The sequence below is a fragment of the Netta rufina genome (genome assembly GCF_964035555.1).
Source record: "Netta rufina genome assembly, chromosome: 3".
Classification (NCBI taxonomy): Eukaryota; Metazoa; Chordata; class Aves; order Anseriformes; family Anatidae; genus Netta; species Netta rufina.
In genome coordinates, this window is record NC_140125.1 from 83965106 (window position 1) to 83992245 (window position 27140).

Sequence of the window (27140 nt, forward strand, 5' to 3'; positions counted from 1 at the left end):
ACCCTGCAAGTATATTTATTTATAATTTAATTATTCTATGACTTTGGTCAGATTAAATGTGAATGATTTTATTTCAAAACAAACCTGCAAAACAAACAACGGAATTAACCTCACATAGAAATCAGCCAAATACCACACAAAAAAATCCAGCACACTCACTTGGCACACACAAGTGTATTCAGTCCATTCAGGCTATTAGCCAGCCTTTGCCAGCACCCGCTTACACTTTTGACTCTCCTCACATCAGCATCAGCAACCATTTCAGCTGGGAGACAGGTGTGCCCCTGTGAAACTGCTCATTTTGAGAATTTCTGATATGGATCCACCTGACTGCTTGAAAAAGGTGACACAGTTATCAATAGTTATGTGGAATGGAAATGTACCACACTGTAAAACTGTGGTCACGAAGATCAAGTAGCCTTCTTCAATTGCAACTTAGGGCACGACATATTACCGTGTGTGCTGAGCTGACTATCTGATTTGAAGCTGCATTTTTAAGAGGCTTATTTTCTTTTTGAAAGTAAATGATAACTTCAAATTTCAACCTTCTGATTCCAAAGTTTCTGTTATTTTTTTTCTGGTTTAGAACAGGGTGTATTCAGAGTTGGAGCTGAATGATCAGTTCTGGAACTGACTTCTGATTAAAAATCATAGAATCATTAAGGTTGGAAAAGACCTCCATGGTCATCTGGTCCAACCATCCCCCCTACCACCAATATCACCCACTAAGCACTGCATGGGGTTGTTGTGACCAAAGTGAAGGACCTGGCACTTAGCCATGATGAACTTCATCCCATTGGCCTCTGCCCATCAACCCAATCTGTCCAGGTCCCTCGGCAGGGTCTTCCTACCCTCCAGCAGATTAACGCTTCCCCCCAGCTTGGTGTCATCTGCAAACTTACTGAGGGTGCACTCGATTCCCTCATCCAAGTCACCAATAAAGATATTAAAGAGGATGGGCCCCAACACAGACCCCTGGGGAACACCACTGGTCGCCAGCTGGATTTCACTCCGTTCACCACCACTCTCTGGGCCCTGCCATCCAGCCACTTTTTAACCCAGCAGAGTGTACCTGTCCAAGCCACAGGCTGCCAGCTTCTCCAGGAGAATACTGTGGGAAACCATGTCAAAGGCCTTGCTGAAGTCTAGGTAGGCTGCGTCAACAGGCTTTCCCTCATCCACCCGGTGGGTTACCTGTTCATAGACAGAGATGAGGTTAGTCAGGCAGGACTTGCCTTTCATGAACCCCTGCTTGCTGGGTCTGCTCCCCAGGTTGTCTTGCACACGCTGTGTGATTGCAGTCAAGATGATCTGTTCCACAACCATCTCCAGCACTGAGGTCAGGCTGACAGGCTTGTATTTTCCCAGGTCCTCCTTACAACACTTCTTATAGATGGGCGTCACATTGGTAAGTCTCCAGTCATCTGGGACCTCTCCAATTGATTATGACTGCTGATAGATGCTGGAAAGCGGCCCAGAAGTCACATCTCTTTCAGCACCCTCAGGTGGATCCCATCTGGCCCCATGGGCTTGTGACAGTCCGGGTGGAGCAGCAGGTCTCTATTTCCACATGAATCAAGGGGGGTTTGTTTTACTCCCCACTGCAGGCAGGTCAGGAGGCTGAGTACCCCAAGGATAAGTGGTCTGACTATTAAAGACAGATGTAAAGATGGCATTGAGAACCTCAGCCTTTTCCTTATCCTCAGTAGTCATGTTCCCCACTGCATCCAGTGAGGGATAGAGATTCTCCTTGGCCCTCCTCTTATTGTTAATATATTTGTAAAAACATTTTTTGTATAATAATATAATAATAATAATATATTTGTAGAAACAGCGGTAGGTTGAGCCCATGCCTGGCTTTAGCCTTCCTGATTTTGTCCCTGCACATGCTAGCAACTTCCTTGTACTCTCCCCGTTCAGTCTTGTCAGTCTTCTTCCCCACCAGCTCATCTTACAGCACACAAGGACAGCCATCTCATGTGCCTTGAAGACTTCCTTCTTGAGGAGCATCCAGCCTTCCTGGACCCCTTTGCCCTTCAGGACTGACTCACAAGGGACCCTCCCTACCAGTGTCCTGAACAGTTCAAAATCCTCTTTACTATGGGTCTGTATCCCATACCACTAAAGCCAGTGGACTTTATTTTCTGTATCTCTTGTTCCCAGTGGGATAAAGGTCAAGCCTATGACAATCCAAAGCTATCGTATAAAAACAGATACAGAACTGTCTAGCAGAGTAATTTATTTTTGTTGCGAAATTAAGTAAACAAATCAATGTGCAATGGCTATGTTGTTAGTGCAACCTGAGAAACAGAATGCCATTACAATTATGTGTATTAGCATTAACATTAATGTTACGATTAACTAATATTATGATTAATTAGAAACAAGCAGACAAGATCTTAAAGCATCTGCAGTGAAATCATGGTGAAGCTTGCTCTGTGTGTGGGGGGGTCCTTTTCATACCATCTCCCGAAGAGCGTTATACTCAAAACTGGCTTAGATGTACCAGTCCGGCTTATCACACGTCCATCACTTAGTACCTAGTTATGGAAAAGCATAGTAAACGGGAACATAAACAAAGTAATATTATTGTATGACAAGCACAAAGTAACATTTATTGATGATTGTTGAGAGAAGTCTTAGAAAAAAGTTGAGAGAAGTCTTAGAAAAAAGACAAAGCACGGCATATATGAGTCTTTTACATGGAGCTACCATGTTTGAAGCCATACCAATTCTGTCTTCGGAAAGATTTTACTCTAGGAGAACTGGGGGGAAATATGGGCGGATCTGGGAATTTCCTGACAGCCTGTAAGAGTTCCAGTTATTTGTTCAAGTGATAAGAGAATTGTGAAATGGAGTTGCTGTACTCAGGCCAATTACTGAAACTGAGGACAGTGATATCTCCCAAGTTGCTTCCATGTCTCACAGTGGCTTTTTAACTATTTGTTTTACAGGGCTGATAACTCCCAATGGTATCTTAGTACCTCAAATTCCCCAGGGGCCAGCTGCACTCCACTATACAAGACCTCTGGAAAGACATAGTTAGTGCCAAACGTGCCACTGAGAGAGAACATGTCAAACTTGGTCTGTGCAGTCTCCACCGGCTGTCCACACGTGCTCAGGTCTGTGCTCCTACACTTGAGCAGTGTGCATACCTGTGGTGAGAGGGTATAGAAAAATCAAAGTACCAGTAAGCTTTCAAAAAATCAAGAGTTGGATTTTTAATATTTTGATTGATATTATGATTAAAATTACAGTTAATTAGAAAGAAGCAGACAAGATATAATATTAACAAAAAGTCTAACTGCAAAACTTAAAAGAACCTGACAAATATACTGACAAGCCATTTGGATGCAAAGGCTATATCTGTAACTTAGTTTCTTCTAATTGCACATTGGAGAATAACATCAGCACAATGGCAAAATCCACGTCTCTCTTTTGTGACATGAGCATCCCTATGAAGACACTGAGATCTCTTACATCTTCTCTCCCTTTTGTACACATATATGGAAACCTTGAAGTGTTAGAGCATAGGAGATACCTCAGTCTGGATTTTCATAATTTATAATATACACAGAAAGGCAGGATCAATATCAGTAACAAAGTCAAAATACCTCATGAAGAAAACAAATGTTTTGAGAGGGGCATAAAAATGCTTCCTTCTGAACCACCTCAATTAAATATGGGACAAATGCAAAGGGGCAGCAAAAAGAACATTCTAGCCTGTCCAAATAAGAATAGAAAACCTTTACCTGCAGATAATACTCTCCTTCAACAACATGTAGTCCATCAAAGGCACCTAGAACATAAATGTCATCTTTCTGCTTCTCTGTCATCTTGTAACTCAGGTGGCAACAGAGGTCCTTCTGGCAAATAGCACGATTTCCCTCAGGCTCAGTGAGTTCAGTAAAGGAGAAGAGATCATGATAAATGACGCCACTGAAATAGTGGTCATTTGATGGAAGCCATTTGATACTGCTGGCATACAACTTCCAGTTAATGGCAGGAGGATAGCTAGGAGACTGACGTGGATGTGAAATCAGCTCTTTCACAAGTAGGTGACCATTTTCTGTTTCAGTATTATAATAATATGTTCTTGGACCATCTGGGGCATAAATACCACTCCCTGCAAACACACAAAACCAGGAAGCAATCTGAAAGCAAGTGTTTATGGTACAAGGAAGCAGTCTTCACTAACTGAACATGTGCCAGATTTTATTCTAATGTTTACCAGACTCTTCTGAAACTAAATTAAGCCTTCATACACTACAATCCTGATCTAATGCTTTTTGCAATCAGCAGAATGTAGACCAAACTCTGATGTTTCTTGTAAATGACAAGATTAGTACACTATGCTGTTATACAGGATTTAAGAGGTTGAAAATACATATTCCTCGTGAAGAGAGGAAATCATTTCATCAGAAATCAGTATTTCTGATTAAAGTGAATTGTAACGCTGTCAATTCAAAACAATCCTGTAAGGGAAAGAAATCACCAAAAGTCACACTTCTATGCAAGTTATTTACATAGGTGCATCTTTAAATCCCAGAATAAAACCTATCCATAAAGAATATGAATTATCTATCTTAGGATCATCAATGACTGACAACAGTAATGGCCCATATTTGCTTTCATTTGGAAAGTAAAGTTCGAAGATGCTTTTCAGCAACACCAGCATATTTCTCTCACTTGTTAGAGTTAAAAAATAGCATTAAATTTGCGCTTGACTTCTACCATCTGTTCAGTAAAACTATACATTGAAAACTTCACAAGATCACCAGTCCAGAAGCAGTATTTGCAAGACTTACAAGAGCATTTCTCAGCACTAGGCTTCCACCTAGTGGAGGAAAAGAGTTTGGCCCTTCGCACTAACAAAACACAGATAAACACCAAGGTCTGGGTCAGAAGATGTAGAATCACATGCGTTAAATCTCAGAACTGAGCATTTAACAAACTAAAGGTGTTCCAGCTATCTTAAAATATTTCTGAGCTCTTACATATCGTATTTTGATTTCCTCTTTATCTGTACAAGTTCTATTGTCCTAATCCACTCAGAAGGCGGTGAGGCACTGGCACAAATTGTCCAGAGACGTTGTGGATTCCCCATCCCCGGATGTGTTCAAGACCAGGTTAGATGAGGCCCTGCACAACCTGATCTCGTGGGTGGCATCCCTGCCCCTGGCAGGGGGGTTTGAACTAGATGATCTTTAAGGTCTCTTCCAACCCGAGCCATTCAATGATTCTGTGATAATCTTGTTGACATGCACATGCATGCCTAAAGCTTATGGGTATTTCAGCCCAGGTCAAATGGACGATGTAGATATAATAAATATAATGTTATCCACATGAACACGGTCAATTAGACCAATATCACATTACCTGTCATATCTAAAGTGGAGTTACGTGTATTTGCCGAAAGAAAGTTGACACCCATTCCCATAGCCCATGCTGAGTGAAACTGGACAGCTGACAAAAGTGGAAGTGTATTAACCCAAGCAGTTGGGAATAGAATTGTGTCAACCTGAAATCTGCTTGCCAGGACCACAGCTGGGTCATGAAAGAGTATGTCTGCACAAGTAAAAATGCCGAAATATCCAAATGATGTATTGAAAGTCACAAATTCTGGATACTTGGGATAATTGAATTGTTCCTCTGTCACAAAAAGGTTATACTGTTTGTGGAAAGAAAGAAAAGAGAAAACAAAAACAAAACATTAGAAATCAAATTATTTGATTCAGAATAATATTCATTACAATACTTATTCACTTAAATACAAATAATGGAGAATATATTTTGTGGACATGTTACTACTTAATTTTTAAAATAATTCTTACCATTGTAAGAGTAGTTAAGCACAAATATTCGTGGTTCTGATTTACACCAGCGAAGGGGATTTGTATTTAGTTAGCAAGAATTTAGGATGTTAAAGTTTTAATATTTCATGCGTCACTTCCTACTGAGAAACAGTAAAAACAGAGGTCTGAGTTTAATTAATTTCATTTAATGACTTGCTATTAATTTCAGAATAGCAGGAGTGAAGGTATCTTAAGGCAGTGACTTTTACTCACCATGTGAAACCTGCTAAGTAACGACTCTAATACACATAAGCCTGGGAAGTAGCCTTTGTTCCAAATCTTTAATCACCCGCGGATCATATGCTTCCTAAACTTTGTAGAATTGTCTTACCTTGTGATAACGAGCCACCAGTTTCCCTTCTGAATCAAAGACAACGTTGGTATTGTACTGGTAGTAACCATCAGCTGGGCACCTTGGGTCACTGGAATTACATGGCTTCTTGTCTCCCATATTTGCAACCACATAGATGGAGTTATTCCTTGCCAGGCAGCTCAGTCTTTTCTGCACTGGTGAAGGAGCAAATCTAAGCAGCAGGAAAGGAAGAAAATAAGACATCAAAACCAGTGAATTGGTATAAATGCCAAAAATAAGGCTACAGATCACAACAGTAGGTTTAAGTAAGATACTCCTAATACAATATAGTTGTTTTCTGTTATTAAACAGGACACGGTGTTTTTGTTTCAAAATTTAGGATGCTGAAACTCTGGCTTCACCTCACGTCAAAAAACTGAGGAACGCAGCAGTTTCCTCACAACGAAAGCGAATCTTTGCACCCTCTAATTCTCCCTTCTGCTGCTGTTGTGCAGCAGAGCACTGATGTGACAGCGACATAAGGGCTAATCTCAGCATTCTGCTCCAGTTCTTGATTCAGCTGCCATCTTGACATTGCTCAGGATTTGTTTCTTCTGCATTGTGTTCCATTACCTTTCACCATATCACAGAATCATGAAACCATCAAGGTTGGAAAAAAAAACCTTGTAGATCATCCAGGACATCTGGTGAGTCCTATCACTAAACCAAGTCCCTTAGTGCCATGTCTGCACGTCTCTTAAATACCACCAGGGATGGGGAGGCCACCACTTCCCTGGGCAGCCTGATCCAATGCCTAAGCACCCACTCTGTGGAGAAATTCTTCCTAATGACCAGTCTAAACCTCCCCTGCTGGAATCTGAGGCTGCTTCCTCATGTTCAAGAGTGTCACCATCCGCACTGTAAACTCCTTTCAGGTAGTTGTAGAGAGCAATGAGGTCTCCCCTCAGCCTCTTCTCCAGACTAAACAACCCCAATTCCCTCAGTTGCTCCTCATAAGCCTCAAAAAATGGTGTGATTTATTAAGGAAAAACTTTGCCTTCCTCCCCTTTACAATGCTGTGATGTTAAGAAGAACTGATTATGCTTTAATTTGACGGAAATAAAATATGTTAACAGAATAAAAAGGCCACCATATCATACTTCTTGTTCACTTAGGGTCAAGATTAAAAAAATATAAATCTAAAATAGTGCAGAATAAGCTTTGAATAGTAGCAGTTATTTTATTCACAAATATTTGTAATGTTCCTAAATCTCAAACATAGAATCACAGAAATGTTCTACAGCATGCATGGAATGCATTATGAAATAGTAAAATCAGCAAGCCTTTTTATTTGTTTGTTGTTTTATTTATTTATTTTACTTTTAAATAAATCTTGACTTTCGTAAGTATACTACCAAAACCCAAAAGAATTAAAGTGAGAAAGACCTATGGAGAAAAACGACAAAGGAAGCTGTCTGAAGCTACTGATGGCAACTATACGTCTATCCTGCCTTCCTCTCACAGCAGTTGTGTGTAATTTTAAATGTCCTGGACCATTAGCACTGCTAAACGCAGCTGTTTTTCCCACCAGACCACTCCCCCTCGCACAGCAGAGACAATACCTTTCAGGATCAGCACATGGAATCCAGTCCACCTGTGGGTCTGGAATATCTTCAAGATAAGGGTATACTGTCTCCCTTGTGAACACCCAGCCATAAATGCCATCTTCAGGAGTCACAACGATGTGGGCACCCTAGTATCAACATACAAAAACAAAGAACATTTCCCCCCCCCCCATATCAATGATGAACATTTAACAAAGCCATGTCTCTAGGTCATAATACCTGTCTGGCTGCTTCTTTGATGGCCACTTCCAAAACATCCATGTTTCTGTCCATCAGCATCAAAGCCTCCTCAGGAGAAGTAGGTTTTTCAGTGTCCTCTGACAAGAGCACACTGTGCTCATAGACGGCTGCAATGTAGCTGTCCAGGGCCCAGGCCTCAAGAGCAGACAGCACCAAAACCACAGCAGAGGCACGAGCCCTCAAAAGCCCCATACCTGAAGTCTGGAAGTCACCCAGGAGGAGGACCAGGGTGAGCAAAATTAGGGGACTTTAATAATTTCTTGCAGAAACCTGGGAATTCTCCAGAGTGCCAGAAAGTTGACACCATGCGATGCAATCACTGTGTCCCTAAAGACTCAAACATCAAAGGTCGGAGAGCCACAGGCATTGAGCAATCCTGCCCCATGGTTACACCACCAACAGAGAAGTCGCCGCCGTGCTGCAGCTGAAGAAACGCATTGCCGGCCTGAACACCGAGTGTTCAGGCCCGGCATTACTCTAATAAGTTGAAGGCAAGCCCAGGTCACAGGAGGAAGAAAGCCAGAGGAGTTTGGGAAATCTCAGCACAGACATTGCTATGCAAACTGTAGGGTGCAGTTGGGGACTGGTCCTGAGGCCGGTGCTGCTGCATGGACACTGCAGTGGCTCAGGGCTGCTTGGATCTAGCTGTGTGCTGTTTGGCTATACCTAGCACTTACTCACAGCTTCACAGACTGTGCAGCTGTTAGCAAAGCAAACTGGGTATTGAGACCTGCCATCTGATGAGACAGGCACAGCACAGGCTGTGGGAGTGCTCGGTCTCCCATAGGAGACCCCCCTGCTCTCCTTTAACCATGGTTTCTGGACCCCTAGACAATCATGGCAGGAGAACACGCTTGTGAATTAGCTGATCTGAAAAAAAATCTGGAAAACAGGATCCCAATTCAGGTTTTCACCTCCACTGTATACATGAAAGAAGGAAGAGAAGATGTAGTGCCAGAGCAGTTAGTTAAGCCTGACCAATTTCTAGTGGACTGCTGGCAAAGCTCACAAGTTTCAGGACAGCTCATTATTTTCATTGATATTTATGTTCTGGTAATTCCTGCCACTTAAGTCCTAGCTGCACAGATCAGGTAAGTAAACAAGTAATTCCACAGCAGAACTAATGAAGCTCATTTCTACAGATTTGCACCTTATGCACTTGGCATTTTCCACCGGTTCTCTCAGCTCCTTCATACCTGCCTCACTGTCAGCACATGCAGGACTGGCATTTTATACTAGGCTGAGCAGTACACTCTGGATCTCAAAAAGGATACAAAAGGAAACAGAGCTACTGCCAGGATGTTCCTAGAGGAAGGTTGCTCTTTGCACCCTAATGCTTCACAGTTCAGCCAGCTATCAGAGCAAATTTTTGTGCTAAGCATCTAGAGGAAGGGCAGATATTTTTTTTCTTCTGTTGGAAAATAGTAGCCCTAACTTCTCATAGATTTACTGTTGCAGAGTCATTTAGTACAAATATTCCAGATGGCATTTATTAACAAAACGGCTCTCTCACAGACCAAACTAAGTCTTCATATATAATACGACCATGTTTGTACACACACACACACACCCAGAGTGCACTGTCTCCTTCAGGACTCAAAATCAGTTCTGTGTGGAGATGCTATGTCTTCTCTTCATTACCTTTGCTTCCCATTTTCAGACACTCATATAACGCAACTGCTGGTACACAAAGACTGTTCCTTTCCAAGAAAATTCACAAAACTTAGGAAAAAAGTTGCTTTATTGAAAACAGTATTGTGCTTAAGTGCTTTGCCATTTCAAATGCTGTCTCAACATTTTATGTTATCAGTTAAAGTATTACAAGATAACCTTTCTTCTAAAAAATATAGAAAAATCACAGTAGCAAAATAGTAGCTTTATCCAAGAATAATGCACAGAAGCCAGACATTTGAAAATGCACCTCTTCACATACAGTGGTACACTGCATATGGAATACAATTAAAGAGGCCAACAGCTGAGGGTTACTCATCAGTGCAACCAATCCACATGAGGACCTCCAAAAGAAAGGCAGTCATTGTTTAGTGTTTCAAAACAGTGATGCAGCTCCAAATAAACCACAACTGGCTGTTCACTAGGGGTTCGTGTATCACGACTCCAGAATAACGAAACACTGTTAAGTCCACTCATCTCAGACACTAAGTTAAACCACAACAGTAAATGGAGAACCAAAATAATTTCTGGCTATGTTTCACTAGCCAACAGATGAGTTCTTTCTTCATTATCAACAGGAGGATTTTGCAGGCTGGAACTCGAACTGTTTGCAGAAGGAAAAGAACGGTAGGGAAGAAACAGGTTTAATATTCTCTAGATATTTCTATGCAATACCAACATTATGACATAAAACCCACATATAATGTGGAAAAAGCTACCTGGATCATTTAATTCGGCTCCCTACAATTGCACAGAAACATATGCTATTGCTTTCACACACATTTCTACAGACACAGCTCACAGATATCCTCCTGCAGGAACTATAAGTAGGGTTTGCTCTTTAATGTCACAGTCCTGTTGCTTGTATAGAACTGGCATTGCCAGGTTCAGGTCTCTGTTTAGGTCAGCGAGGATTTAGTAAAGCATAGAGACAAAGTATGTAAGCAATATTTTTACTGCTCATTATTAGCTTGATAGTGAAGAAACAGGGGAAGCACAACTTCCAAAGATTTGCTTTAAATAAAATAAAGAAAAATATCTCTGCATACCTTCGTCTTGTGGCCTCAGCAATATAGAATATTCCAATTGCAAGACCCTTTGAGGAAACAGTCAGTTACAATCACATTAACAACAAACTTATGCAATAGTTCTTAATTGCAATAGGTATAAAAAGCAAAACGTTTGTAATTACTTACACTTAACAGTGCCCATCCTCCTTGGATGGCTGAGGCCCATTCAAAACCCAGCTTTTCATTTAGAAATCCTCCTAAAGTGGGACCCATAAATGCCCTGCAACAAACCAAAATGAGGTGATGGCATCCCAAACAAACAAACACACACAGATTATATTCTGTGGACAAGTTTTATTGCACTTTGTGGCCTCCCTGCATTGATTCTCTTCCAAGAAAGCAGTTGTCTGCCACAGACCTGACTTGCCTATAATCCACAGTAAGTATTAATTCTTTGTTTGCCACAGCCCCAATAAACCCTCTCAGTTGCCTCCTCAGCTGGAGATAGGATCCATGTCAGAGGGCAGAATGCACTCTTTTCTATATCCAGGATGGCTTAGGGGCTGCGTTAAAAACAATGTTCTAACTAAGTGTCTAGACAGACTGTTTCTACCATAAAAGAAATTTAAACCCTTGTCTCTCAAAATTTAAACCTTCCAGACTTCAAGACAGAAGACTGATGGGTACAGGCAGGTAGGAAGGCACACTGCGACAGATGTGGTTCTCATTACTGTGGTCATTACAAAGCTGAGCTTTATGTAACATCCCTGCACCTCCGTCTGTGTAACAATGCCATGAAAGGTTATGCTGCTGTTGTCACTTTATGAAAGATCTTATGTGGTATCAACACTTGCTACAGGAAAGGATAAAACTTTGTACAGCTAGAGAGACTTCCTCGAAACAAGCCATAATAAAACCACGTTTAGTAGAAGCAGAAAACTGTGTTTTGCTAAAACTATGCTGCATTTATCTGTACTGAACCCTACACCAAAAAAACAGGACATCTAGCGCTTCAGCTGGCTTACAAAAATGGTGCAAATACATACCATTGAAACCCACAGAGGACTAGAAGGACTGATTGAAAAAGCATCCTGACAGTGACTGCCAAGAGGGGGACTCTTTTCCCACTGAGGGACAACTCAGAGAAGTCACTCAGAAGGTAGCATCTTGCACTCATTTCTAGGGCAACCACTGGGTAAGAATCTCAGACACCCTCTGCTAAGCTAAGCAAACACAGACCCCCAAATAACAGCTGTGGTTGAAAGAGAATAGATGATTCTAACCAGGACAAATGCAGGAGGAAAAAATAAATAAATCAGAGTCCACCCCTGTCTATATTGCACATTAAAAAATCCATTGGCAACAAAATGACCATACAAAAGTGTAAAGTTAACATCCACTTAATCACTGAAGCTTTCTGATAAGAAAGTCAATGCATTTCAAAGAAGACAAGGTCAGAGGCCATTACCTTTCTAGGATAAAAAGCTTTGTTTCCACATGTCCACTATGCACCTGTTCAGCAAGAACCTCTTGAACGAAGGTCAATACGACGACTGTGGTGAGCAACTTCTATTTGTAATTAGCACACTTTCGCATAGCAATAGTGGAGAACAAGCAAGCACTACTAGCTTATAAAAAGGTGACTGTATACCTACCCAAGGGACCACATGGCACTGAAGAGCCCCGACACCAGCCCCAACAGACTCAGACCTTCTTCAAACCCATTCTCACTGCAGAAAGACAGCCCAGTTAGAGTAGTGCAATACATCGCTGCACCTCACTATATTCTTCTCCTATAAAGCTTCTCCCTTCTTTTAAATATGCTTAACATGAACAGTTAACAAGCAAAAACGTACACCAGAATCATGACTGTTTACCCAATACTTTCTTCTTTCCTGTTTCTCTGGAGGATTGCAGTGCTACTTCTCATCTCTTACATCTTCTGAGGGAGATTGCTACCAGCACGCTGTCACTCAGTCCCCATATTACACATGGCAAGTGTAAAACAATGACAGGTGGCTTTTAAGAAGAAAAGACCCTGTTTCTAGAGGAGCAGTAAATCAAGATCCTTTTAGGTCATTGTTCCCAAGCTAAATCATAGACCTTGTATTTTGAGCAAGTGCAATTCCTCTATGTGCAGCTGTTAATGTTAATGCAGCCCAAAAATCCATTGAAAGTTGCTGGCTACTAAATAAATCATATGTACATGAAAACACACCCAGGTCATCTCTTATGACACAAAGTCAATTCATTGTGCCTGCAGCACAGATGTACATTTTTACAAAATTTTATTTGAAATATAATGACTGTGCCTTATTGGGGTGCTCAGTCAGAAAACCTTAGACAAAAGAGTAGAGGAAACATTTAATTGTTACTCGCTGCCTTGGTCTCAAAAGTGGGAAAAGGCCACACCAAAACCTACTTTGCGTTCACCTCTGAAATTACAGCTTGAGCTTCCTACTGTTAGAAACGTGGAAGATGTGTCGGACAGTTACTTACTATGCACACTGCAGTATCTCTGGAAATACTGGGATAGCACTCATGCCAAGGGAAAAGCCAATCAAAACCAGCACTAGGACAAACATCCACAGCTGACTGCAAAAGAGGCATTTAAACAACAGCTGAAGACTCTTTTCAAATGAGGACACCACCTGACTGAAGGCTGTTATATAAGCTCATCATGACTGACCAGAAAACTAAGTTTCTTGAAGCCAAAAAGAGTTTTATTGTAAATGAACAATAAGGCTTGAAAAATAAAGCTCTATGCTTAAAAAAGACTTCGCAAAAGCTTTTAAAAATCCTCAAGCGTTTCTCTATCAAAGGCAGTTCAATTTAAGAGGAATACACAGAAGTGGACAGACAAGTTTAATTCAGCAGTACATACATCCAAGCTCCAGCCTCAGTTTGTTGCACAAGTAAAGGATTTTGCAGGTAAAATTATGTACTCTAATATAATATACCCAAAGAAAAGAATGTTGAAGAATTTACTGATTTCTTTTTCTCACCAGCTTGGTTTGAAATGCAGAAGTCTAAGAGGAAGACTAGCTCATTTGAAAAGCAGAAGTCTAGGAGGAAGGAGTTGACTAACTGCATATTAGCAAGCCTATCACCACCTTTAACAAAGTATATAACCCAAGACAGGAGGACTAATCAGTTCTTGTCTAAACGTAGCAGGGTTTTGCAGTGAATTAATTCAAAGATTATGGCAATGCAGAGTTCAGGTGAAATAGACATAGTCTCTACTTGGCTAGCTGAAAACAAAACTACAGCTCAGTAATCTATAAAGAAAGAAGAAAAATCAACAGCACTGCATAGCCACGCAAACAAAACCCACAGTTAATAACTACTGATGAAATTGAGAAAATTGAGAAGTAAGACAGAAAGAGGATTTTGGTTTGCTACAGTGTAAGTGTCAGAGAATGGGGAGGCAAGGAAAATATAAAGCAGTACTTGTTCCACCACAGCCATTAACATAAGCAAACAACATAACAAAATGCTGAGGAGAAGGATGCATTTCAAGAAGCTGCCATTTCTACCTTAGCTACGCCTCAATTTTCAGATGCTTCCACTGATTTATGGTTATTATCTCATATTAGAAGTAAAAAACAAACAAACAAAAAACACACACCATTTCATGGTCAAAGGTACTAAATTATAGACTTGTAGACAAATATGATTATAATCATGACACCCATCACTAAGACATCACCTACGGAGACAGGTTCAAGAAGAGGCAGTTCTGTACCTTTCAATGTGCAGCACAGGAGCAGGTCCTAACATGAAAAAGCACAGGGCTGTTATTAAGCTTCCCGATACCATCAGCCATTTCCTGAGGTGCTGTGAAAGAAAAGAAAGAGATATGCAATTTAAAAATGTGAATATTTAACGCAACAATTTTGTCTTTCCAAATAATCCAAGAAGTATTGCTCCTCTAGAGACCACCATTACCCACGGTTTCTCTACCAGTTCTGAACACCACCAAGAACTACCAAATTCATGTTTCCTCACCACCAATGCAATCACTGCTTAATACGGAGATTTCAGGATACTGAGTAATGGTGCTGCTCTGTTAGCAAAATATTTCAGGTCTTACTCTTCCTTAGTATAAGAAATATACTACAGCACTGCATGCAATTCTCATATACAAAGGCCATTATTAGTTTCTGACAGGTGGTGGCAAAAAAGTCAAGAGAATTGGCACCACCATTCATGCACACCTTCCAAGTCTGGTTTTCCTTGATAATTAGCAGTGGCTGTCACCCAGACACTTTTAGATCTTGCTCCTCTTCTCAGGAGAAGATAAAATTAGGTGTGGACAACAGCATGAGCAACTGCAAAATGCTTTCCCATTATCTGTTCCACATTGGCTGGAAACATGACCTTTAAGTTGGCAGTATTTAGCAGACATGCAAGGTCCTGAAACACAAATCCCTTACAGCAGCAGGCCAACGTCCATTGCTTCCATATGGGAAGCCCTCCAGTTCCAACTAAACGTACTGAGTGCGCTACTACCACTACACAGGATAGTACTCACTGGCAGTTTGTCACTTATGAAGCCGAGGAGGGGAGAAGACAGGGAGTACGAGAGTGCCAGACCTAGGAATACCAAGCCCACATAACCAGCTGGAAGTTTGAACTACGAGAAGGAAAAAAACACAACAACACACAAGCCATGTATGTTACATTCATTAAAGGGCAATCAAAGAATTATAGTTCACATAACTGCCATCTGTGCATGATTTTATGTATTTAATTGATGCCACACACAGTTTGGCAAGTATTTGAAGTCATCAGCGGAGATCCAGTTTTCTTCCATTTCTGTACATGGAGCAGCAAAGCCTCACGTGACTGAACTCAGATAAGGCCTGACCAAGGCACAAACACCATGCTACGTCCCTACACCAGGGCAACTGGGTTCTAACACTGATAGCTGCCAAATTTGAAGGAGACACTTGACGCACTGAAGTTTAGGTGGATTTAGTCTTTACCTCTCCAATCTTCAGTTTTATTTTCATTTAGAAAAGCATAAACACTGCAGTCATCCACTGCTAATCAGGGCACCTTAGAAGAAAGCAGTGCTGCAAAACACAACTATGGCTTTTCAACTAAAGAAGGATTTTTATGAGATTAAGAGGCTTTTAGCAAATACCCCGAGGCCTCCATTTTCCTAATGCAGCAACATCTCTATATTGAAAAAAAATGCATAACGAATAAAATGCATGCTAGACTCTCAAATTAGGGTTTTAACTACCAGTTACAAGGTATTCCAGGGTGTTTCATGTGGCACAGACTACATAAATATTCACTATTTCCTTGCTATATGCAAGAACACAATAACGACTCTAATTTTGTGGTTAGAGCACTTGCCAAGAAGGCTGCAGTCATTTCACAGCAAGTATCTGCTAGCACAGAGGAGAGAGAAAGCAAACGAGCCATGCCAGCGCACACTGTTCTACAGTGGGATAATTACAGATCCTGCCTGGGTGTCAGAAGACATACATTCACGTCTCTCTGGGTGCAAGAGGTTAGCACCAAGCCTCCTCCCCATCCTGGATGGGTGCTCTTAGTGCTGAACTAGACCCGGAAAACATAGCAGCAGTACTACAAACTGTGAAATGGTATTCCCTAGAAAAACAATTAATAAGTAAACCACTCAAAAAGCATTGCTTAATTTCTGGCAGGAAGAGAATCATAAACCGTTTGCTTGAAATTCATTACCTTAAACAGTATTAGGAAGATAAATAAAATTATATATAAATAAATACAAATATTGAAATTAATTAAAAGCAAATAAAAAACTTGTCTCTGTAATGAGTGCTGAAGAACCCAGCTAGCAGGGTACATAGTTGCAACCAATTTCACTTTGACATTGTTGTGAGAAGGCCAGGCTGTGATGCTATGCTCCCCCAAAACCTAGGTGCCCATCAAGAGACACAACACTGCCAATGACTGTTGCAACTTTACAGAAGTTGCTTTCAGAAAGGAGAAAAACGTCCCTAGTTTATAAAAATTGCCCATTCAGAGAATGGCCTCTGCAGTTGAAAGCCAATTAAAAAGGAAAAAGCAAGTATTTAAAAGCCCCCAAATGTACTCAAAGTTACTGAGACCCTGTGGCAACAAATGGCATAAATGGAAACTGATTTATCAGCACTGTGGAAATCAAATCATTTGAAAATCAAATTAATAGCTAATTAAACCAATTCAGTTAGATAAGACAATGTTGTTTGGGATACTAAGCTATAATTTTTACCACTTATTCACTGCAAGTCAGGACTTTCTTGCATGTTAGCAAGACTTACCTTTTTTAGAATAAACAGAGACATTGTAGGATCCAAAAAGCCCAAGCATGCACTTAGAGAAAATATAGTAAGACACAGAAGTAAGACTTTTGGCAGAAGAATGAGCTTCCAAAAGGACTCCTTGCTAGGGGTTGAATCTGTTTCAGGAGAAAAGGAGGGGAAAAAAAGTCACATTCTTTTCAGCGGCATAAGCTTCAAATGAAATAAATAAAATCAGCATTTCCTCTTTTCTAGTCCTATTAAGCTTGCAATTTAACAAACAAAAGAAAGTCAGTATTAGACTATTATGCTTATTTTATATTCTAAAAACCAAATTTGATAAGTAAATAAGAGAGAAATACACAACTTAGATTCCAACTATTGCATGTATCCCCACTCAACTGGAACAAAAGCACTTACTATTCCTAGGTATGTGAAAATGCAGTTATTTCTCTGCTAGCTCTTTTAAAAGGAAAATCTCATAGATGCATTTCATTTTAAAACAAACAAAAGGGGGGGAATAAAATCTCTTAGTACATCCCTCATAGATGAAATATTCATATTCAACAAGAGAAACATACGCTGAAAATAAAACTATTGTTATTTATACATTGAGATCTGTTTGCATTTTTAAGCAACTACTTATTCAAATCTCATTCTTTAAGCAACTACTCATTCAGGTCTCCTACATGTTCCATCTGTATTCCAGACAGGAAGCTTCCTTCAGATCTCTCTGTTAGATGTCATTTCTAAATCAGGCTCTCTTCTTGCTGCTGCTGGTGCTTTAATAGTCGAATGTAATCTCAGAGTATTATATATAAAACTAAAGTTCATTTATTAGCATCTACTAGCTCAGAGCTAACATTTATTAATGCAGCTTCAAACTGGCCAATAATATCATTATTCTGCATAATTTCAGCACTTAGAAAAAAAAGAAAGCATTAGCATCATCTGGTTAACCATCATAAATTTTCTGTCAATGACGGTATATATGAAGTTAATCTCCAAGACATTTATATGAAAAAAAAAAAAAAGGAAAAAAACATGTATTTTAAAGTTTCTCCTAGAGAAGACTAACAGAATTGGAACCTTTCAATTGCCATCCTCTGCGAAGACTTACCTTTAAGTTAACATTTTGTCCAAACAAGATCACATAAAATCTAATGAAATGTGTATGACATCCAGCACTTCAGTTAAACACCTCACTTATTAATTTTAACATTCTTTCACATTAATTTGATCAGGCATCATTCAGTGCAAATAACCCCCTTTTGTTCTCCCTGCAATTGTTTCCCCGTAAACACTATTAACCCCTCAAACATGTCAAACTCTCTTGTTGTAGGCAAAACCAATCTCAATCTTCAAATAGCTACAACAACCAGATGATACTAAGATACAACCGATGCTTCACAGGCCCTGAAGCTGAGAAGATACAACAAACCAAAAATCTCTCTCAGCTCACTTCCAGAGTTCTTAGTGTTTGTCCATCTTAGAGACAGACATGACATGTTGGATTAATTCCAGGCCAACTGCATGCATTATTTAGCATTAAAACATGGGCCTGATCAGGATCACAAGTTAATTTAACCCTTTGAGTTGGATAAGACTCTAGAAGCTGACAATTTTCTGAAGGAGTGTTATATATATATACATATATATATATATATATATATGCACATGTATATATAGACTACATGTAGTCAAGAGAAGAAGGTAAACAAAGGAGGCAGGAAGAAGGGTGCTTACCGTATTTTGGTAGCATGCACATGTTCACAGGTACTAAGACCAACACCACACATCCCAGCGTAATGAAAGGGACCTCGTAACCAAAGGATTGATATAAAAAGCCACCTAAAGGTGGGCCAAGCACTAGTCCAAGCCCTGTAAAAATTTCAAGGCTACCCTAAAGGATGAAAAAGAAAACAGAAAAAGAAGTCAGTATGCTGAGAAATTCCAATGTAACAATAAAAAGCAAACCACTTCTCTGAGGAGCAATATAACATGGTCAGGCTAGTAAAAGAAAGAGGCACTTGATTGCTACAGGAGATAACAGCCAGTGCAGACTTTAAAAGGTGGGACAGCAAATAGAATTTAAAGTTGTCTGTGGGACAGCAATTATCTCTTCTGCTTCACTGAGGTGAACCACCTGTACCCAAACCCACTGCAGGGTTGACCACGTAGCTATCACCTATGTGTCCAAATCCTGAGGTAAAACAAACGCTCTACTGATGGAAAGCATCTGTAGGCCAACCCAGGCTGAAGTCATCATCTCTCCCACTCAGCACGTGGGAAAGTAGAGATGATCCCACAGCCTTTGTGGTGGAGTAGATCTTGAACGAGCCTACACGGATGAGTCATTATTTCATGAGATGAATGCATCAAGTTAAAGGTTTCTCTCCACAACTGACTGGCTGGATTTGCTGACTATGGGGCAGGAAATAACAGTGAAACTGCTGCAGGGAAAACTCAGATTATTAAGTTATAGTCAAAGTAATCTGTTATCTTTTATAAGATACTGACTTTAAAAGAACAATAACGCAACTACATTTAAATTTTGTGTTACAACATCAGTTACCACCACCTGCCTCAACACGGGATTAATCAGTGCTTGGACTGCCCCCTTTTAACAAGTAGCACCTGGTGGTAATAGCTGCTCACAGGTAAAGTTTTGGTAACTTACAGGACTCACAAAGATACCATAGGGATTAATCTACACATGAATGTTGAATATCTACTTTTACTGACACAAACCAGAGGGGACAAATGCCCCTACAGAGGGTGCAGTCAGTAACAGCCAAGTCCTTTAGCCTAGGGTCCCAGCCTATTCCTTTCCTAGCAGGAAAGGAAATAAGTAGTAACAGCAGTTAACTAGCTAGTCCTCAACATTTCCGGACAGATCTGAGAAATTTTGGTAAGCTTCAACACATGGAGTACCCATAAATTAACATAATTTCATCCAAATAATGCTTTTACTTGTGTTGTTCTAGAACTAAAATATTTATGATCAGTGAGACTTCAGTTCAAATCTGTCTATGCACCATCTAAGTCCTTCTGAGTTAATGAATTAATGCGAGTGGAGGAGGTGCTGTGGCACTGCATTATTACAGGTAAGGGGAGGACAAGGTACGCCTGATATTCTAATAAAGTGATCCTGTTTGTGTTCTCCAGTGTACGTATCCCTCCCATAGAGGGAGGACGTTGACAGTTGCTGAATTTCCCACTTCAACACGGCTGATGTGGCTGCATTTAGTAACTCCCCAACATGTTCTTTAGGGTACGGATAGATAAAAGGTGGGCTGAAAAACAATACCAAAATGGTAAGGTGTGGAGAAGTGCTCTTCACTTTTCAGCACTATCATGAAGAGCAGTGGGAAGTGAGGATAAAATCCCTCATCTATTCCTTCAGACTTCACGATTTTACCATAGGATGTAACTTGCTGCAACTCATCAGCTTCTCCTTCTGACTCCTGCCTCTGCAATCACTACAAACACAGCTCACAATACCTAGAACTCTCCAACATGTCCCTTCAAGAAAAGTAATTCTACACAAATGAATCTGAGGAGGTTTTACTCTCATGTAGAACAACACTTCATGGTATATAATACGGCAAATGGACTATCAGTTTAAAGTGTGGACTATCAATTTAAAGTCTTTTGGTATTACTCTGTCTTGATCTTGTCTTGAATCAAGGTAGCTACCAGGCCACCAGCTGTGTCACATTTCTAATTGTATTCCTAAGGAGACCTTCGTTACAACACACTTTTCACTTATGTATCATTTTTACTGTGCTACCATTTGTGTGAATTATATTTATTTTGAAGTCTGGGTATTAGATAGATAACCTATGTAGCTAGGTAGTGTTTTAATAGCCTGGTTTCAACCAATAACTACTACCATTGATTCAGCCAGCCGTCTTCAAAACATATGCAGCATGCACTGCTTTGATTATTTATATTCAGCTGAAGTTATGCTAAGGTCTAAACTTGTTTTAGGATTATAATTCTGGATTATGAAGAAAAACTACGTGACAACTTCGAATACGCTTGCATAGGAAACAGCATATTTTATCCTCCTGGTTTTAGGCTGCCTATAGCAAATTCATTGTATTGTGGGAACTCAGCTGTAACACCACTTTTGGAACTTACCATGACAGTAGCTATATTATTAGGAAATGCCTTTGCAAGGATTGAAAATGATGCTGTCATTGCTGCTGCAAAACCTACTGCATCCATCGCTCTTACCAAAAAGCAAAAACCAATGAACAATGGACCATTTGGCACCTTGTCCAGTATTCTGTGAAGAAAAAAAAAAAAGTTAATACAGACCTCTCCAGATGCAGGAAGTCATCCACTAAAGGATCTGAAACGTAACTTCTTACTAAAGAGCACAGTTACAAGACACCCAATACTGCCTATTGCTACATCATTTTGAATCATATTACTAAAGTCATTCAAACTATCAAACCATTTCAGACAGCCTTCTCCTTTACCCCGTCTTTGGTGTTGGAAAAGGGAATGAAAAAGGGTAGTGCCCTCCCAAGCCAAGAAAAAGATCAGTACCACCTTCTGTTGTATTTCATCGCTTTTCCAAGCAACTATGCAAGGAGTCTGATGTATTGAATTACAGCTACCTAATAAGAGCTTATTTAGTTTTTAATAAAGTTTTTATTTTGCTAAAATGAGTGGCTTAGCCTCACTGGCTGACAGGTGAATCTTGTCATCTGCGTTCAGTGCTGCTTTATTAAGAAAGCAACAATTAAAACACTAAGTAGTTCCTTTACTGCTGGACTTTGACAGATTTCTTACAGTTCATTAACTGTGGAAGTTATTTTTATATAGAGAAACTTTCCCCTTGGCTTTCAAAGTACTACACAAGCCTTTAAACCTACTGAAATGGAGAAGAGTTCACTGTGCTATACAAAGCAGAGATAAAAAGTAAAGATGCCAAAAGCTAAGTGACCTAAGCAAAACCTAAATGATGCTCAAGTATTTCCAGTTGTGTTTTGAAAACATATCTTCATATGAATTAAGGTAATTAGAAGACAGATGTAAAAAAAAAAAAAAAAATTTTTACTCACCCAAACAGAATTGTCACACATCCTGAAACAAACATCCCTGCTACAAACATGAATTTTGCACCAATCTGCGTAAGCTGTAAATTAAATATCATTTCCACATTATTATTTCAAGCCTATTTCAAATATTCCTCAAAGCTATTGTTAAGAAGTCAAAACATTTTTGGCATTTTATAGCCTAACTAAAAGATCTGGAGACAATTCTCCCGCCTGTGTGCCTTCGCGCAACACTGAACCTAAAAATATTCTAACTGGTTAAGTGACTTAACCCAGTTTTCAGAATGGTAAGACAATGGTGCAGTTAACTATTTCACAGCTGCATGCTGCAGCTTCTTCAGGGCAGTGGATTGCAGCAGCATTCCTCATTACAAGGAAGAGGTAATACATTCCCCCTCCAGTACTGTCAGCAGTGCCAAGTCAGCAATACCTGTCACGTATATGGCTCAAGCCAATGGAAGCCAATTTTAAAGCAAATTTATTGAGGCCTTTAATAGCAGGAAGTTTTGGAATAGGGGACATGGTAAATTCAGGCCTCCCCATTTATTGCCAGAAAAACAGCCCCATCTTCCTCCACTTCAGACTCCATCACTAGAGAGTGAAAGATGATGAGAGGCATGCCATAAAACTAACTTAATCCAGTAACAAAGTACACCTGACGTTCTAATTCCATGCTGTAACATCCCCTAAGGAAAGCAGGTATTTCAGATGTTTTTTCTTGTTCAGGCCTGGACAGAGTCCCCTGTGTTTCAGACATTATTACTGAAACCTGAATTCTGCCAAGTTTCACTGAAACACTTAAGTTTTCTGCCTGCTGGACTGTCCACCTCTGTTGATAAAGACTTGTTCACTTCACCTGCCTTCAAGTGAGGACGGATCTCACTCGCTCTCTCTCTTGTGAAGTATTCAGTGAGGTTGTGCCATAGCTGAATGCCATCATAAGCACCCACAATGGACTTACCAATGGCACTTGTGTGGCACCTTGATGAGCCACCTCATCATCAGGAACAAACCTTTCACCATGGGGTGAAAGGAGACTGCCCAGCCAAAGAAGTTCTTATATAATTTATCTATAATCGCTCCAGACAGAAAAAAAATCCTGAATCTGCATGAAAATTGAAGCTGAAAAAAATGGAGATGTCTATCTCAGGTTGTGATTGGATGAAGTGGAAGGTGAAACTGAGTTAAGCAGCAGTCATAATAGGAGGAAACGTTAAGAAAAAGGCAACATACCAGAAAAGAAGAAGGGTGCAGCAGACTAAAGGAAAAAGAAAACCTTAAGAACACAGTCAAATCAAACAAAGTATATAAATATGTGCAATAAATAAAATGTGGGCTGGGGGTAAGAGAGGTAAATTAAAGGAGAACTGATGAACAGATTATTCTGAAGCAAACAAAACAGTTAACCAGAGAAAAAAAAAAGTTGCATGGCAGCCATCCTATGTTGCCTTCAAAAACTGTAGAAGAGCAATTTTGAAATTGTGCTGACAAGATCTAGGTCAAATTCAGACTGACTGGCCAGACTCCAATTACTGCAGACAACCTTCCAAGAGTACTACTGAATAGACACCTCTTTTCTCACCCTTAGAAAACTATCTTCGTGTAGCAACCTGTGTCATCACAGAAATAAGTCACAGCTGCAATTATACTTACATAATTTCCCAAGATTAAAGAAGTCGAGAAATTGACCAAAGCAAAACATCCAAAAATCAGGCCAACAATTGTGTTACTGGCACCTTTTTTTTCTGCCTGCAAAAAAAGATCACAACCAGTAAAGATGGAGACAAATTCCTCAGGTGAATAACATTCATGCTTTGCGCACATTCTTTTTATCTCTATCAGTGCAGTTACAAACCAATTTCCTTTCTCAAAGGCAGTAGGTGCTCACAGGGTAACACCGCAACAATTCAAAGACACCTTCCACTTCTATTTAAGCTATACGTGATCAAAGGAAAAGTAACATTAATTCTGCAATGAATGGAAACACTCTGTGGTTTGCTGTACTACCGACCAGGTGAACAGACTTCATACCGATCGCTCCAGCTGGCGTGCAGTGGAGCTACCTACAAAGATTTGATCCCTCACACAACGGGAAGGCGGTGAACACAGAAGTCTGTTAACTTTACTGTATCGTGTCTACCCTTTGCTGTCCTCATCTAAAGGGTCTGGAGGGCAAGAGGTATGAGGAGCAGCTGAGGTCCCTTGGTTTGTTCAGCCCTGAGCAGAGCAGGCTGAGGGGAGGCCTCATGGCGGCCTGCAGCTTCCTCTTGAGGGGAGCGGAGGGGCAGACGCTGAGCTCTGCTCTCTGGGGACAGCGACAGGACCCGAGGGAACGGCATGGAGCTGGGACAGGGGAGGGCCAGGATGGGGGTTAGGGAAAGGTTCTGCACCCAGAGGGGGGTCAGGCACTGGGACAGGCTCCCCAGGGCAGTGGTCATGGCACTGAGCCTGCTGGAGTTCAAAAAGCACTTGGAAAACGCTCTCAGACAATAAGGTCTGATTTCTGTAGGGTCTTGTGTGCAGCCATGAGTTGGACTCAATGATCCTTGTGGGTCCCTTCCTAGTAGTGATAATCTGTGATAAAAAGTGCCAGGCAAGTTTTTGACTTAGACAGCTGGTACAGCACACTTAGGTACAAGCAGTACATTGGAATATTTACAGTAAAAATAATGTTAACATTTTTGTTAATAACAGGGAACAACTTGACCATGAGAGAAATGAACTTCTGTTGCAAAGGCATAATGGCAGTTTTTTTCATCCCATATTTAAGCATTGCATTCACTCAACATGAACAGCGACTGTATTTTTTCCTGCAGCTACCAGGTCAGTAAGTTTAACACAGCGAATGATGGCCAAGCATGAGTTAACAACGAGGGTGGGTGATATGAATTAAAAGTCCTTGAGCGATTAAGGTACCGAAATGCAAGTCAGGACACAGCTCAAGTTTTAATCTCAACTCTACCACCAAACTGTTATGCAACACTGGGCAAAAAATATATATATATTTCATTTCTATCTCTAATCTATCCTGTCTGTATAACCCACAGTGATTTGTGATTTACCGTACTAAGAGCTGGATGTCAACTAGCAGACCTGACTCTCAGAGCTGAGAGGGCAGAGAAGCTACCCTCACAGAGGTGACTGCAGGAAATGGCTGCTGAGCAGAAGCCCTATCAGAAAGACAGAGCACACATGAAACCAAGCAAATACACCCTCTCGTATCGTTACTCTGCCGTCTCCTTTACGGTCATGGGGACGATGAAATTAGTCCATGGCCAGGATCCAGGTCGCTGTTACACGCGCTGTGAGCTATTCTGGACAGCATCAAGCTGCCACCGCGAATTCCCATAACTGAAGAGTAAAACTCTGCTTGTCCACAGCTATAAAGGTCCCGTGGTGGCCACGATCCCTTTAAAAGAAGTTTCAGCATGCAAAAAAAAAAAAAAATAAATAAATAAATAAATAAAAATCTAAAGAATAGCAGGCTACATTGTTTACCTCCGCAGGGAAAAAAGGTCCCAGGATTGAATAGCAGATCATCGAGCTGAAGTTTATGGAAGCTGTTGCAACCATGGTGAATAGCTGCTCTCTGGTGAGCCTCCTCGACTCCTCGCCAAGCGTGCTGTCTTCTTAAAACGCGAAATGGCATGCGGATGCGTTGTAAGAGCCGAGAGGACAGCACAGTTTGCAAAGCAGGGCTGACAATCCTGCTCGCAACCCCCATTCCGACCCCTCGCTAAGGCAGGCGCAGGGGCAGCACCTGCCGGCAGGGCACACAGCAGCCCCGCTCGGGCTGCCCGGTCCCGTCCCGTCCCGTCCCGTCCCGTCCCGTCCCGTCCCGTCCCGTCCCGCACCCCCCCCCGCAGCGCCCCTCGCCCCCACCTGGCGGCCGCGGCGGCCCCGCGCCGTCCGAGCCCCGGCTGCCCATGGCGAGCCCCCGCCGCCTCCCCGGCAGGCAGCGGCCACCGGCCGGGCGCCGCCGCTCGGGCAAGGCGAGGCCGGGACAGAGCCGCGGCCCCGGCGGCCGCCGCCACTGAGCATGCTCCGGCCGCGGGGCGCCTCCTGCCCGCCCTGCCCTGCTGTAAGCGCCCCGCCGTGCCTGCGGGTCTCGGTGCTGTAAGCGGCACCGGGATGAAGGGTGGATGGGCTCCAGGGACTCTGCTTCGCTACAGCTGGCTGAGCTGGTTGCAGTTCCTGAAAACCCAACCGCTGTGGCCCAGCTTTGCTCTCGAAGACTCTTCAGGTGTGACTGGCAGCTACTGGAGGGCTGCTAATTCGTGCCTTGTAAGCACGAGCATTAATCCATGACAAAGGGCAATCGGCATTGCTGCTTGGGAGCGGTGGAGCAAGCAAGGTGCCTAATCACCCGCACAGCCTATAGCAAGGTATGGGAACAGTGTAAGAGTAGCAGAAGAGCTGAACAGCAATATTGGCACAACATTTAGTGCCTGTCAGCTGGCCCGGAGTAAATTCAGGCTGCAGCTGAGGAAGAAGCAACACAAACGACACAAGTCCCTATTAGAAAGGGGGAGAGAGGGGAAATGAGGAAGGATATCAAGAGTGAGCTGTTATTATCAAACCATAATAAAAGGCAGAAAATGTATTGCTTCAGGAGAAAAATCAGTAATTACTCTTAAAAGCACTATTTTAAGTATGTCATCAGAACTCCATCTAGTCACCAGTTATAATATTAAGACGCGTAATGGGGTATTTCGGGGCAAATATTTCCATTTATGTAACTTCAGAATCCCACACACAGCAACAGGAAGAAAACAATTGCTTTCTTATCACAAGGTTAGGAAATTTTAAAACTATTTATCAGTCCCAAAGAACGACAGCCATGAGTTCCTTTGCTGAGCCATATTTTGATGATATATTTTGTGGCATATATTACAGCTGTGAAGTTAAAAAAAATCCCTGAGAACTACCTTGATTTTGTCCTGTCTGCCTCCATAAAAAGCCATAAAAATAAATCATTTTCACAGATGCTGCCCCTTGAGCAGCCTTACCCTTCCCAAAAAGGAAGAACACTTGACGTTGATCCTGATTTCAACAAAAGGATAATAAGAAAGTATTCATGTATGCAAAGCATGATGC

The 27140-nt window shown here is 41.2% G+C and overlaps 2 protein-coding genes across 3 annotated transcripts; both read right to left on the reverse strand.

The window, feature by feature from the left end:
* Nucleotides 1–2377: 2377 nt before the first annotated feature.
* On the reverse strand, nt 2378–8060 carry LOC311208381 (pantetheinase-like). Its single transcript, XM_084285069.1, has 7 exons — nt 7992–8060; nt 7770–7900; nt 6187–6379; nt 5380–5671; nt 3753–4126; nt 2985–3155; nt 2378–2540 (listed from the first exon to the last, which is right to left on the reverse strand). The coding sequence occupies exons 1-7, from the start codon at nt 8049–8051 to the stop codon at nt 2400–2402; spliced, it is 1362 nt and encodes a 453-aa protein (XP_084141195.1). The 5' UTR covers nt 8052–8060; the 3' UTR covers nt 2378–2399.
* Nucleotides 8061–9735: 1675 nt separating this feature from the next.
* SLC18B1 (solute carrier family 18 member B1) lies at nt 9736–26061 on the reverse strand. Of its 2 annotated transcripts, none has more exons than XM_084284060.1 (14): nt 25926–26061; nt 25542–25669; nt 23697–23792; nt 22050–22123; nt 21118–21265; nt 18718–18874; nt 16993–17129; nt 15228–15329; nt 14439–14530; nt 13193–13288; nt 12349–12423; nt 10880–10973; nt 10733–10779; nt 9736–10287 (listed from the first exon to the last, which is right to left on the reverse strand). In XM_084284060.1, exons 1-14 carry the CDS (start codon nt 25969–25971, stop codon nt 10215–10217), a joined length of 1365 nt encoding a protein of 454 aa, XP_084140186.1. In that variant the 5' UTR covers nt 25972–26061; the 3' UTR covers nt 9736–10214. The 2 variants fall into 2 exon arrangements, with proteins under 2 accessions (XP_084140186.1, XP_084140185.1); XM_084284059.1 differs by having other exon boundaries at nt 25542–25672.
* Between the last annotated feature and the right edge of the window lie 1079 nt (nt 26062–27140).